This window comes from Sphaerulina musiva (assembly GCF_000320565.1).
Source record: "Sphaerulina musiva SO2202 unplaced genomic scaffold SEPMUscaffold_11, whole genome shotgun sequence".
NCBI lineage: Eukaryota > Fungi > Ascomycota > Dothideomycetes > Mycosphaerellales > Mycosphaerellaceae > Sphaerulina > Sphaerulina musiva.
In genome coordinates this window covers 208,632-222,393 of record NW_016017393.1, presented here as the reverse complement: position 1 = coordinate 222,393, position 13,762 = coordinate 208,632, and the positions used below count along the sequence as shown (strand labels likewise).

At 44.7% G+C, this 13,762-nt stretch overlaps 6 protein-coding genes across 6 annotated transcripts in view; 4 read left to right on the top strand and 2 right to left on the bottom strand.

Moving 5' to 3' along the window:
* Nucleotides 1-772, bottom strand: part of SEPMUDRAFT_52907 (glycoside hydrolase family 17 protein) — a gene marked incomplete at both ends in the record, with an annotated part of 1,669 nt that extends 897 nt beyond the window's left edge. Inside the window, 2 exons of the mRNA XM_016909244.1 lie at nucleotides 91-351; nucleotides 430-772. Coding sequence (XP_016756842.1) covers nucleotides 91-351; nucleotides 430-772 — 604 coding nt within the window. The remainder of the gene's footprint in view (nucleotides 1-90; nucleotides 352-429) is intronic.
* A 626-nt stretch (nucleotides 773-1,398) lies between these two features.
* On the top strand, nucleotides 1,399-1,860 carry SEPMUDRAFT_120626 (uncharacterized protein; the record flags this gene model as incomplete). The annotated part of the gene is made up of 1 exon (XM_016901620.1): nucleotides 1,399-1,860. The coding sequence occupies one exon, from the start codon at nucleotides 1,399-1,401 to the stop codon at nucleotides 1,858-1,860; it is 462 nt and encodes a 153-aa protein (XP_016756841.1).
* A 516-nt stretch (nucleotides 1,861-2,376) lies between these two features.
* SEPMUDRAFT_92810 (phosphoglycerate mutase-like protein) lies at nucleotides 2,377-3,297 on the top strand. The gene is made up of 2 exons (XM_016910594.1): nucleotides 2,377-2,472; nucleotides 2,544-3,297. Exons 1-2 carry the CDS (start codon nucleotides 2,400-2,402, stop codon nucleotides 3,179-3,181), a joined length of 711 nt encoding a protein of 236 aa, XP_016756840.1. The 5' UTR covers nucleotides 2,377-2,399; the 3' UTR covers nucleotides 3,182-3,297.
* A 993-nt stretch (nucleotides 3,298-4,290) lies between these two features.
* On the top strand, nucleotides 4,291-4,978 carry SEPMUDRAFT_166404 (uncharacterized protein). Its single transcript, XM_016908230.1, has 2 exons — nucleotides 4,291-4,740; nucleotides 4,834-4,978. The coding sequence occupies exon 1, from the start codon at nucleotides 4,393-4,395 to the stop codon at nucleotides 4,717-4,719; it is 327 nt and encodes a 108-aa protein (XP_016756839.1). The 5' UTR covers nucleotides 4,291-4,392; the 3' UTR covers nucleotides 4,720-4,740; nucleotides 4,834-4,978.
* Nucleotides 4,979-5,204: 226 nt separating this feature from the next.
* On the top strand, nucleotides 5,205-6,351 carry SEPMUDRAFT_144544 (uncharacterized protein; the record flags this gene model as incomplete). Its single annotated transcript, XM_016903075.1, has 5 exons — nucleotides 5,205-5,264; nucleotides 5,327-5,538; nucleotides 5,645-5,884; nucleotides 5,984-6,269; nucleotides 6,310-6,351. The coding sequence occupies 5 exons, from the start codon at nucleotides 5,205-5,207 to the stop codon at nucleotides 6,349-6,351; spliced, it is 840 nt and encodes a 279-aa protein (XP_016756838.1).
* A 2,350-nt stretch (nucleotides 6,352-8,701) lies between these two features.
* On the bottom strand, nucleotides 8,702-8,938 carry SEPMUDRAFT_53001 (uncharacterized protein; the record flags this gene model as incomplete). Its single annotated transcript, XM_016909249.1, has 1 exon — nucleotides 8,702-8,938. A coding segment is annotated over one exon (237 nt), but the record flags the coding sequence as incomplete, so codon positions are not given.
* Between the last annotated feature and the right edge of the window lie 4,824 nt (nucleotides 8,939-13,762).

Genomic DNA, 13,762 nt, shown 5'->3' with positions numbered 1-13,762 from the left:
TTTCCCTTTCCCCCCCCCCCCCCCCCCCCTCTCCCTCTCCGTATGTGTGTGAAGTGAAAACACAAAAATCCGAAACAATGTGAAACTCACCATCCATTCCAATCCAATCCACGGCGGCTGTGACGGGGAAATTGGTAGCATTGATCCACGCCGTCCACGTATCCACGTGTCCAATCTTCTTCTTCAAATCATCATGACCATCCAGCTTGTCGCGAGTCTGTTGAATATACTTGACGAGTTCGTCGGGAGAAGATCCGATTCCCGCTTGGTTGGCGATACCCGTAGGCGTGACACGATAGAGGTCTTCGGAACCGACAGAGATCCCGACGATGAGGTCGGTGAATGCTTGGCCTAGGAAGATTTCTTTTGTATCAGCGGCGACTCCCATCATTAATCCTGTGTGTCTTGAAAGACTAGTCCATCACTCACCGTACTGATCGACAGCTCTCCTCAGAGCAGTCAACTCCTGATTGAAGGCATCCTGACCCGCGCTGGCCCACAGTCCCAGGAGGAGAGAAGTCTTGGTCGAGATGGCGGCAGGGATGGCAAGGGTGGGATCATTCGCAGTATTCGCTTGAATCGTGGTGAAGAGGCGAGCCGACGTGAAGCCAGAAGTACCAGGGAGATTCTTCATTTTGTTGAATTCGGCTTCAAAGTCTTGCTGAGATTTCACGCCATTGGGGCCAATTCCGCCGCTATTGAAGCCACGGATGATGTCCTGAGCGAAGCTGAGCCCTGCGAGACCAGCCAGAAGGAGAGTACTCTTTTGCATAACGAGATCTGGTTGATTTTTTGGTGGTTGTGTAGCGAATGTTGATGGTATGACTGGAAGAGCGAGTGTGTGGTGATGGAGATGATGAGGAAGAAAAGACAACACACGACGACGGTTGTTACTAAATAAAACCCAGTCATGTAGGTGAGGCGATGCATGACGAAGCTGTAAAACCTGCTGTTCGCTTGACTCGGTCTCCAGTGCGGCAGGGGTATCGTATGTGGTCGGGGTAGCCTGTCGTTGGAAAGAGTAAGAATAGACTCACTCACCCACAAGCAGCCACGTGTGTGCGTATGATGACTGAGCTGTGTTAGGGATGTTCTCAGTCGATATACTGCTACCTGAGTCAGTCTATCAATATCGCTTTTCGTAGTCCATGTTCGTGGTTTGCATACCAACAAAGGTGATTCCTTCTCTGCATGTTTTTGCATAAGCAATTGGGACGCAAAAGGGGAATCAGCCAAAGGTGTCAGATATGTCAAAGACATCATATTGCAGACCAGCAAACCACAGATGTGAGACCATAGATGTGTTTCTGTGGTAGATCACCATGTGACCATATAACAGCATATCCAGAAGACGAAAAGTCTTCCTAAACACGGATTCGTCACCGACATACTCATCCCATGACTACAGACCCGTCTCCTCTGCCTTCTAGCACTTCTACCGCAGATCAACATGCTCGGGCACTCGCTCAAGCGATTGCGAGGCTCGCACGAGTCAACACATCCATCGACAATCTGCTGCGCCACGCATCCGACCACGATACCAACATCATCGGGCTCCACGCTGCAGACACGGATGTCGATCTGATGCTCGCCGAAGCAGAAGACGACTTACGACTAGGCGCGATCTTGTTCGAAGCGGTAGAAAGCGCAGGATTAGTAGCCGTGGACAGTCATGCGCAGGCTTCGCGTGGAATATCCAAAAGGCCTCGCCATGTCAACAGTGGCGCTCGGGGGCGCGCTCCGTCGGCCAAATCAACTACGCAGCATGATGCTGTACTGCTCAAGGCAGCTCGAGTTCTGCAACGTGCTTTGCAAACGAGGTTTCCGCTGACTTGGCCGAAGTTGCTCGAGGAGACTTGAGCGTGCTAGGTGATTTGGGAGGCTCTCTCGCTCTCTCCTGCTGTTGGATGGAAGAGGTGAACGCAGCGATATCGTCTGGATGCAACGCACGAACAGCTGGCATGATGCCGATGCTAGCAGGAGAGCAAAGGAGAGCGCGACAATGTTGAATGGAAACCTTGGTGTACAATCTGTTCTTACAGAGCGTCAAGCTTGAAATAATTCGTTCTCGATTGGGTGAGTGCCTGGAGCATGAGTGACTGAATCGAGCACAGTGAGTAAACATCTGTTTTATCATTAACGAAGAAAAAGGGCGAGTGTGAAAGGGGCAGGGGGAGGAGGAAGTTGATTCACTTAGTAGTCCACGTGTTGCCGAACACGACGCCGTTTGGTGATACTCCTCTGACCTGTATCTTAGTCATCCAGTGTCGTCACTGGTGGGACACAAGTTCCCTTTCTTGCATGTGATTCACATACCATTAGACTCCTTTTTTTGGGGACACATATTCACTCACTCATTCCTATCTCCATCCTGTTGAGCATTGAATACACGTGTGATAATGGCACCCAACTCCCGTATCATCCTCACTCGCCACGCGCAGGCCGAGCACAATGTCGGTCTCGATTACTCCAGTAAGCTTCTCACCTAATCCTACTACTCACCGCTCTCTCCCACTCTCATTGATGCTCAACTCCAACCACAGTCCACGACGCACCTCTTACGCCGCTGGGCAAGAAACAAGCAGCAGCACTCGCTCCACAAGTCGAAGCTCTCTCCCAAGAAGTCGACCTCGTTGCCACCAGCCCTCTCAAGCGCACCTTGCAAACCACCAAACTCGGCTGGGCGCCCGCAATCTCGCGCCTAGGCGGCCTCGAAAAAGTGATTCTCCTCCCCGAATTCCAAGAATGCAACGACTTCCCCTGCGACACGGGTTCTTCACAAGAAATCCTCTCCCAGGACCCCGAACTGCACGGATTTAATTTCTCACACCTCCCGCCCGACTGGACATCGAAGCAAGGCTTCTGGTCCGCAGATCGCACGCGGATTGCGCAGCGAGCGAAATGGGTGCGACAGTGGTTGCGTAATCGGCCCGAGCAGACGATTGTGCTCGTGGGACATGGAGATATTTTGCGCGAGTTGACGGCGAGTGCAGAGGGGCCGAGTGGGTATATGTGGAAGAATGCGGAGGCGAGGATGTTTACGTTTGATCCCTCGACGGTGGAGGGGGATGAGTGCTTTCTGTGGCAGGAGAAGGGAAAGGAGGTGGCTGTGGCGGGAGGCTATGCTCCGACGAGTACGGAGGATGATATTTTGGGTGTGGGGAATGGGAAGAAGTTGTGAAGTTGTTGCGATCTATATAGTAGTTAGTGGTGGTTGATGAAGTGATGATAGAGGTAGAGTAGTAGATGAGGCATAGATTCCAGCAACAAGCTGATAGAAGAAAGACTTGGTAAAATCTCGCAAGTTCTTGTTCATCTCGATAGCAAGAGTGAACTGGTCAGTTCTATCGAGACGCTTTGGTCGTTATAATATCGGAAAACATTCCTCCGAATCGGTACATCTCGCCGCCTTTTTGAGTGTAATCCCCTCGTATGACAGGAAATTAAGCCAAGAATATGGTTGGGGCTAACCTCGTCCCCATCACCCCGTGGGGTATTCCATGCATACCAAAATGATTGACACTCAATACTCATCCTACCGACGGTGTGTTGGCAATCGAATTCGATTTGATGCAGGAGAAGAATGGAGTATACGGCTTTGAGGAGACAAAAAAGTCCTTCCTACTATTCATTTCGTATCATATCCACTACTATATCTAGGTCCCTCCAAAGTCATTGATCCTTGCTCGAACTCATTACTCGCACAAAAAAAAAACCTCACCCCATATCTAAATTTCATTCCCCAGATTACCAACAGCGAGTAAGCTCGGCGCTCGAACCGCTCGCTTCCCACCGATTCAAACTCCTCTGCCCAGAAAGCAGGAGAAAAAATTAAAAAAATAAATAAAAATAAATAAAAATAAAAGTCAACTACCCCCCTAGTTCACTCATCAGCTCATCATCAGCCCACCAGTTCATCAGGATCATCATCATCATCATCATCATCATCATCACAAGCGGCGGGCGGCGGCGGCGACGGCAGCTCTAAGCCCTAAAACTTTATCAACTGATCCATGAACCCCCAGAAAAGCAGCTACATACCAACCTACCTCCTAACAGTGATGAGGAGTCATCATCACCAGCATAACAACGCGACGACAAGCCCGATCTAGTAAAAGCGATGCCTGTCTGTCTGTCCATCTGTCTGCTGATGAAGCTTTCTCGCTAACCCTCCCCTCGTTCATCATCTCCACGCTGCTTTCCAAGCGAACAACCCTGAAGGAAAATAAAAAGGTCCGCGGAACCAACCAACAAGAGCTATGCATCATCTTTGTCATCATCATTATTATCATCATCATCATCATCAGAAAACGGGGTATCGGTGAAGTGAAGTGAATCGAACCGAACCGAACTGAACTCTTCTGATCCCATCCCATCCCATCCCATCTATCCATGCTATACCATTGGTATAAGCGCGCGGCAAGGACAGGCCCTGGTCTGCTCTGGTCATCAGCAAAACAACACGACGACGAGTCGACGACGACGACGACAACTCCCCCTCCCCCTCCAAAAAACCCTAAGGGCAAGGTCAGGTCCGGGTCTCAGGAGGAGGAGGAGAAGATATCTCTTGTTTTCCTCTTGTTGCAAGCCCATGAGTCCATGACCTTTCCCCGGGTTTCCCCTCTCCCTTTTTGGGGTACACACATACAGGAGGTCCCTAGTCTGTTGAAAAAGGACCAGGAAGTAGGAACTCTTTTTTTTTGTGTGTGTGTTTTTTGAAAACTCAACTTGCTGGCTGCTGTGAGTAGATATCTGATTACCGTATGATGAGATCTGTCACCTGTGATGAGAGATTGAGATATTGTTGGTGCAACTAACTAACTTACCTTACAGGTACTTGATTACTACCTGGAGTTTTTCTCCTACTCACCTTACCTTACCTTCTTAATATTCTTTTTTTCTTGTTGCTTTACGTACTGCTGCTTACTTCTCCTGATACTCACTGCTGGCTACTAGTCACTGCTACTGTATACCTATCCTATCCTATCCTATCCTATTTCATCATCTTTACTACTACTGCTATCATTATCAACGGATTCTTCTCTCTCCGCTACCATGAGATATCTAGCTACTTGAGCTACATATAGCTGTAGTGAAACGCCAGTCACTGCCACTCCTCCCACCGCCGACGGGCCACTCCAATTCAATCCGATCTCAATCCAATCCAATCCGAAGAAAAGAAAAGAAAAAGAAACCCACCCACCATGTCCAAACCCAGCGGCCACGCCTCCCCCACAACAGTCGTAGCAGTCGTCCTCAGCTTCGTCCGTCTCCGTCCCCCCCTCCCTCCAACCTTGCTTTTCTAACCCACTCTTTATTCCACCAGACATTCACAGCTCTAACCTGCGTCCTCCTCCGACTCTGGACACGCCTGGGAATCGTGCATCAAGCCGGCTGGGACGATTTTGTCGTAACCTTAGCAATGGCCTTCACGACAGTTTTTACCATATGTATTTTAAATCAAGTACATTTTGGACTGGGGAGACATCAGAGTAGTTTGACGGAGGTGCAGGAGAGGAGGTTGTTGATTTGGTTTTGGTGAGTTTTCTTTTTTTTTCTTTTGATTTACGTTCATCAAAACCTCTCTTCATTCCAAACGAGATCTTTGGAGTGTTGATTGACTGATGGAATCATTCATTCACAGGATCTCCGTCTGGAATTACTACTTCGGTCTAGGACTGGCCAAACTGTCCATTGTCTTACAATGTCTTCGAATTTTCGGCCATATTCCGAAATTCCGCAAGATTTCGATTGTGTTGTTTGGAATCATGTTTGTATTTATGTGGTGGACGGTATTGGCGACCATGTTTATGTGTACGCCCGTATCACATTTTTGGGAACCGGAGAAGAAGGGAGGGAAATGTTTGCCGAGGTTGCCTTTGTGGTTAGTATTTTTATCTTTTTTGCCTTCTTTTTGCCTCTATATCTTCCCCTTGATGATAAAATCAGAGAAGAAATTGACGAACAAAAAAAAAATAACTAGGTTCTTCAACTCCTCCTTCAACATAGCAACCGACATAGCAACCGCCCTCCTCCCCCTCCCCGTAACAAAATCCCTCAACCTCCCCAAACGCCAACGCTACATTCTCATGTCCGTCTTCGGTCTCGGCGGAATCATCTGTCTCATCTCCATCATCCGCTTCCACTCCTTATACGCCATCGCCATCTCCGACGATCCCAGCTGGGACAACCCGTTGGCAGCACTCTGGGCAGTATTAGAAGCCACCGTGGGAATTATCGCGAGTTGTCTACCCACGCTCAAAGGGCTTGTGACGAGATATTTTCCGAATCTTTTTTCTTCTACTATAGCGGGTTCTCGAGGAGGAGGAGGAGGAGGAGATGTGGAGTTGAGTCGAGCGAGCAAATCCGATGGTGGTGGGAATGGGAATGGTGAAAGAGTGATACGAATAGAAAAATGGGATCCGAAATTAAGTGAAACATCAAGAAGTTGGGGGAAATCCCACAAGGGTGTTCGAGTGAGTGAATTTGAAACGGATATTTACACCAGAAATCCTCCTCCTCCGCCTCCTCCTTCTGCTCCTCTGACGACCATAACGGCGAGTACGCGAGATGGGGTGGTAGTGGGGGGAGGGCGAACGACGAGCGATGGGATTCAAGTTACCAAAGTTGTGGAACAGGTGGAAAGGAGGAAAGAGGATTGGAGTCTTGAAGATCAAGAGAGTTTGGTGCCGGTCACTGCGCGGGAAAGATTCTGATGAGAAAAAGGGGGGGGACATCAGTAGGCAGAAGAAAGAAGAAGGAAAAAGAAAAAAAAAACAGTTTCATTCTTCTTCCAACAAGATTCTCGGATCCGGTCATGTGTTGCCTCGGAAGAACCCATGGGTTCTTGCAGAGATGTTTTACCTCCTAAATTCTTCAGGTAAGTAAAAAACGACCATGTATGATACAGAACCAGCAGATGTACATAAAATACCTCCTACCTCCTTGGTGTCATCTAGGGAGAACTTACTACCATCACTACTACTACTACCTCCGCGGTTCCGAAAGTCTGTCTTCTTGGCATTCCCAAAAGCCTTATTATATTACCTTCATATACATTTTTTATATAGAATCACAGACTATCTTTGAATCTATTGCTATAGGGTAGTTCTGCGTGCTTTGCTTTATTATATAGACCTTAGAAATAATATGTCCTATAGGCTAGCCCGTTAGTAGTACGGAACGTCGGCTAATCTTGCTAATATAGAGGCTAATCTTTTCCCTACTAGAACTTGGTTTATGCCCGCCGCGTATATTGTATACTATGCCTAAATATACGCTAACGTCGGAATTCTACGAATTCTATATACGCAACGCGTATATATATATATATATCAATCCGAGTTGATTAGTACTATATATATACGAATTTACGCGTAGAATCGATAGCGATTCTCTAGCTTCTAATTAGCTAACCTATTTCAAGTATAGCCGACGACGGTTAATAGATGTACGACGCGATCAATAAGATAGCCGTAGAGCCGACGCTAGAGCCGATCGATAATAATAGCGAATACGAGCAGTATTATACTATACCCGAATAGCTAAGTACCGCTTCTTCTCTATCCGCTTCTCCGGTTTTTGCTTCTCCGGTTACTAGTTCTTCGCAGCTACGTCGACCGAGCCTACGTCTTCTAAAGCGGCTACCTATAGTACTATAGTATAATCTATACGAGATACCTAATAATAATAAGGAAGAGCCGGAGACAGCGCTAAGTATACTAAGCAGGGGTAGTAGTAGGCCTACGTAGGCTAAGGTAGCAGCGCGACGACTAACTGCTATAGATACCTACTACTCTATAAGTAAAGAGGTACGTAGTAAGGCCTTATAGACGGTAGGCTCGGCAAAGCGAAGAGCGCTATTCTCGTACGTTAGTAGGATTAAAGAGACCGATACGGGGGTTTCTCGGAATCTAGCCTACGCAAGGTATATAGCGAAGGGCTTTTTGTATCGTATATACTCGATAGCGGGTATAGAAGAGTTCGTAGGGAAGAAGGGCAGCAATACGTACGCGTAGTGTCGTTATTCCGGAAAGTAGTGCCTAGATTAGTTTATACCTGTATAGTTTATACCCGTATACTGTTTGCTTAGTAAGAGCAAAAACCTTAGGTTTTAATATATCAAGTTAGGGGCGGGCACAAATTACTGTATATTAGAAAGTTACGTATCAACGATTTTTATATAGTACGATTTTTGATTCTAAGCCGATTAGCGCTATCTCCGTATTTATAGACATAACTAGGGGCATTTCTCTAGCCTCTTATTAGTTATAGATTAGAGCTTACTATCGGTAGTATCCTTATTACTATCGTCCTATAACTGTATGTCCTAGGTAGGCGCTATAAAACTATTATCTTTACTACGCCGTCTAAACAACGCTAATAATAGTAGCCGTATACCTCCGCGCTCGTTGTCCTTATCGCCTTACTCTTGCTATATGTCCGTACCTAGGCCTCCGGCTATTATCAACTCGTCCTTATCGTCTCGCGTAGGGCGTCTACCTCTCCTACCTAACCGAATAAAGTTATTCTCGTTAAATTCTATCGAGTCTTTATTATTATGTCCTTGCTCTTGCTATATATCTATACCTAGACCGCCGGCTATTATTAATTCATCCTCGTCGAGATACTAGTTTATAATATTATTAATAGAGCTATACTACGAGCTATAAGTAGTTTAGCGAGAGCGAGTATAGGTCTCTTAAGTGTCTTGATCGCTCGTATTTTCAGGAAGAAGGCACTCTAGCCTACGGCGTTCAATATCGGCTTTACGAGCGATAGCAGTAGCGCTAAGGCGATTAGTAAAGAAGGAGAAATCGAAGGGTTTCTCAAATATAAGACTATTAAGGGTCTTTACCCGAGAAACTGCTATATATCGCAATCTAGGTATAAATTCTTTAGAGGTAATATCAATTACTGCTCTATCGAGGGTTATACCTTATACTTTATAGACTATTATTGCGAACGCTATACGGACTAGAAATTGCTCGCGATAGTACTCGTTTCTACTACGGTAGAATAGCCTCTTATTAGTAAAGATAGGGATTGTAACGTAAATACTATACTCCTAGAGCTATAAACTAGTGTAATCCGTCTTCTTGATTCTTATTATAAGGCAATAAGGTAGCGTATCGTAGGGACTAGTCGTTCCTAGCGCCTATTCGATATTATATAAGAATCTAGTAGTACTATTTACTAGGCCGGCTTTAGTCTATATATTCTTTAGAAGCATAATCTTATAACTAATAGATAGCTTAATTTCTGCTTCTAATTGCCTATATTCGTCTATAGAAGCACGTTGTCTAATACTCTTATCGTCGTACTTTGCCTTAAGCCTTATAATAGGGGTATTTAATACTATTAATTGCTGTTTATTGAAATCCCTTATACTGCTGTTAGTAAAGTAGATACGGGTAGTATTATTAAATAAATGTCGTTCGTATATAGGAAGTACCGAGCTAATACAGGTTGCAAGTACGCGCTAATTCTAATAGGTAAGCGTATTACTACGTAACCCTTCTAGAGCTATCCGGAATGCTGCTTAGGCGTTGCCTTATTATCGTATTAATCGTATTAAGTAGATAGTACGATTAAAACTATAGTAATTATTGCGACTACTAACAGTAACGTTAATAGTATACTTAAGGTCGGTAGTAAAGAGTAGCAACCTAGCGACTAGTAGTAACTAGAAGAAATCGCCGAGAAGTACAATATTCATGCCCCTAAATAGTAGAGGACTGCTATATACCTAGGAGAGCCGGAGTTTAATTATCTTAAGCTATAAAAGACTAATTATAGACTTCTCGTCGATAATAAGGTAGTGAATTCTATAGAGTTCGGCCTAAATAGCTTGAAGTACGGAAACAGAGAGATCCTAAAAGTTTCGATTTATAGGCAACTTAAGCAATTTATATAGAGTCTAGCTATTAATAGTATAAGCCGCTATACTAGTTAGAGCTAGACGAAGCACTAGATTTCTACGGGATCCGGCTTTAGTCTAGAGGTAAGCGGATATTAGGTTAATAATATAGGATTTGCTAGTTCCTACGCGGCTATCTATATTAAGAAGAAGCTAAGGAGGTGTTTGTCTAGCCAAAAAATCGTAGTAATAGTCAATAACAGTATTATAGACTAGTCGCTGCTCTGGATTTAGGAGCTCCTTCTAACTAGTAGACTATAAGTCTATATATAACTCTATAGGGTTTGTAGCAATCTCTTCTTTCTAGTACTCTCTCTAAGGGTAGTAATAGATATTAGGGAATAGAATAGTATACTTTCTAACAAAGCTTGACTAATCTGTATTTACATTAATATCTCTATTACTAAGAGCATTCGGATTATAATAGGAGGGGCGTTAAACGAGCTTATCCTAGTAAGCGGGATCCGCGTCTTCGTTATCGATACGCTCTTCGAACTCCTCTTTATCAATTCGTACTTGAACCTTTCGAGATAGCTTCTAAAGAGGAGCCAAATATAGGTCTAGATAGTAGGTATAGTAGCGTCGATACTAGCGATATACGTTAGAGTACTTTTCGAAGGTATATACCGTAAGTATTACCGGAAGTGTTAGATAGGTTCGCTATAGCCCTTCGAGGAGGACAACCTAGGTACGGTAGTAATCCTTATATATTGAATCGGCAGGATTATTTCTGTATTTTAGGTAGTAACTTAATAAACGTATAGCACCTCGTAGTAGAGGCTTTATAGTTAGGCCGCGTATCTCGTAGTTAGTAAGAGTATTAAAGAAAGTAACATCCTCGTAGCGCGCGTAGCGCTAAATATACTTAATCTAGTAGGATTTGCCCTTCTTAAAATCCTCTTGTAGTAGAAGTTTACTATTATTATCGTTATATAGTACTAAATTACGCTCTTGTTAGTTAGGGGCTCGATAATCGATAGAGAGTACAGAACGTATACCCTTTTAAAGTTAGAGCCCGAGCAAGAGAAAACATACCTCCTAAGTACCCTAATTACGTCTACCTATTATCTTATTTATTGCCTTAGCTACTAATTGGATAATAGGTTAATTAGTTGATAATACTATAGTATTACCGTAAAGCCCTCTCTCCTACTACCGTCCTCGAGTAGACGATCGGATAGGCCCGGCTTACGGTAGGTCGCGGCGTAGCTCCGCAGTAAAAGGGGTAGGATAGGTAGAGGTCCGGAAGGACGCGGAGATGCCTGTAGGTAGTAGGAACGGTAATATTAGAAGACAAAGCGCACTATAGGGTAACGACATCAATTATAGTAGAGTAGGTATCCGTACGTCTACGTCCTAATTATGTCCGTCCTCTCCTCTGTCCTAAAAAGAAGAAAACTACTCTATATAGCTACCCGCCGGGAGTAGTACGGCCCTCCTAGGCCGTCCGGCTCTCGGCTCTACCCTAACGCCCTACGTAAAAGAAACACGCCTAGCCGCTTAATATACCCTCCCCTACCTATATATCTGTCCTGTAGACATAGGTATAACTAAACCCCCCTCCCCCCTATCTAACGATTATATATAGAAAAGCAGACCTAAACGACCCGTCGAAAACAAGGCACCTAATCGTAAAAACCTAAACCCTCCCTATACTCGGAAGCTCCCGGTTAGGCCCCGGGGGCCTAACTAACGTACTACCTATTCTATCTAGGATATATCGCCCTTAAGTATAGTACTAGAGCCTTCCTCTATATACTTAGAGTCGAGAGTAGAAAAATCAGGCTACGGTCGAAACTCAAAGTTACCCTTATAGTAGAAGTAACTAGCGTTCCCGAAGAGTAGTATTTTAGAATTACGAATACGGTCGAAAACCTTCTTATACCTCTTAATAGCGTTCGCCTACTATTTAAGCTTGTATACCTCCTACTAAGCAAGAGATTCTATATAAGTAATATAGTTCAACTCGTTAATAACTTCTATATCGGCCTAAGATTTGCGACTAACTAGAGCGTCTAAGATTAGGCTAAGGCTATCTAACTAGGCTATAGTAGGAAATCGGTATAGAATTGGACTATATATATTAGAGTAGCCCGACGGGCTAGATAGTAGGGTAGTTATTGTTCGGTATACCTCCGCGATCTGCTAAAGGGTCCCTATTTTCGGGTTCTCTATCTCTCCGGTTTCTATATTAGTAATAGCTACAAACTAAGGGAGGATCGTATATCGTACGCCCTACGAAGATAGCGCGCTATAAGGAATACGGAGGTCGGTAATATAGACGCTATATCGCTAGACCGGAGTTAGCTACTAATCTAGACCTATCTTCTTTCTTAGTTTAGGCCCGAGCTTCTTATCTATAATATTGTAGATCCGGCTATTCTGTAAACGACCGGCGGCGTAGTTTACCTCTGCCTACTTACGAAACGTCTCGTTATAGTGTATTCCCTAAACAAGTATAGTACAGTCCTTATAAGTCTTATTATCGAACGATACCGAGCCTTAGATCTAACTAGTACCTTTGCCTGCCGCAAGATCTATAACGTTGTAGTCTATATACTTAAAGCTATTACGACTTATATTCTCGTTACCCTTGTCGTCGCCGTACTAGTACTTCGCGTAATAAGGATAAGACACTAAACGGTAATTACCGTCCGTACGTAAAGAAGCGTATAAAGCCTAGTATAAGATGTCCTAGCGGACGAGCTACTGAATTACGCTATATATCTACGACCTGTTCTACCCTAGGTTAGAGCGACTATTTATACGACGGAGGTACTATAAGTATATATCGAACTTATATTCGATATCCCCGAAGATCGTCTCGGTATACCTAAAAACCCCCTCCTTTGTAACTAAGCCGATAAGATCGAACGTAGCCTAATCGCCGGCGTTAATTATAAATGATCGGAGCTTAGTAACCAAGGTTTCTACGTTAGGCGTAGCGGAGGGAGTAACTAGTATTCCTATATATATTCGAGATAGGAACGTATATAGACTAAGTACATTACCTACGTACTTTAGATAGTAGGCTAGGGAGAAGAATTCCGGGTACTAATACTAGTATTCTAGAAACTAGCTATTAACGTAAGCTCTATAGACTTCGGCAATGCAAGTAGTTAGTAGAGCTATAGCGATATTCGACTTAAGTCCGAACCTATAGCTCGCAAACACCCTAGTATAGTGCCGGTATAACGGAACCGGGTCCTCCTCTACTATATATAGCTAGACGCCTCGGTCGACGATATCCTCTAGCTATTAATAGAGGGGTATAGCTATATATAGGCTAATAAGATATAGATTAGTCGTATCCGGGCAAAGAGTATAACGGTATATAGACAACGGCGTATATATACGAGACGTAACTTGTCCCCCCTCGGCGAGTACGTTCTCGGTTAGCTCTTCGTTAAAGGTAAATTCCCCGGTCTAGTTATCTACCTCCTCGCTAGCCGTATCCTCGGTCGGCTCTATCTCCGTAGTCGGGATCGCGGCCTCCGGGCCCGGCTCTATATAGCCCGTCCCGGTAAGGCCCCGGAGGCCTAACGGATTACGCATATTAATAGGGCTCTAACTAGAAGTACTATCCGGTACCTATAGTATCTCCGGCGTTAATAGTCGTAACATACATTAGCGTTTGCTCGGGGGTTCTTTATAGTCCGGTAATAGGTCCGGCTCCCTACGGCGTCCCTAGTATAGACGGAGTTAGACTTGCTCGGACAATAGCGGTAGAGGTAGTAGTATAGATAGCTCCGAAGGTATTAGCGTAGCTGCGTAGGTTTAATAAAGCCCTTACTTACGATCTTGTAAAAGTCGCCCTCGTAGACGAACCTAAATTATATCTAT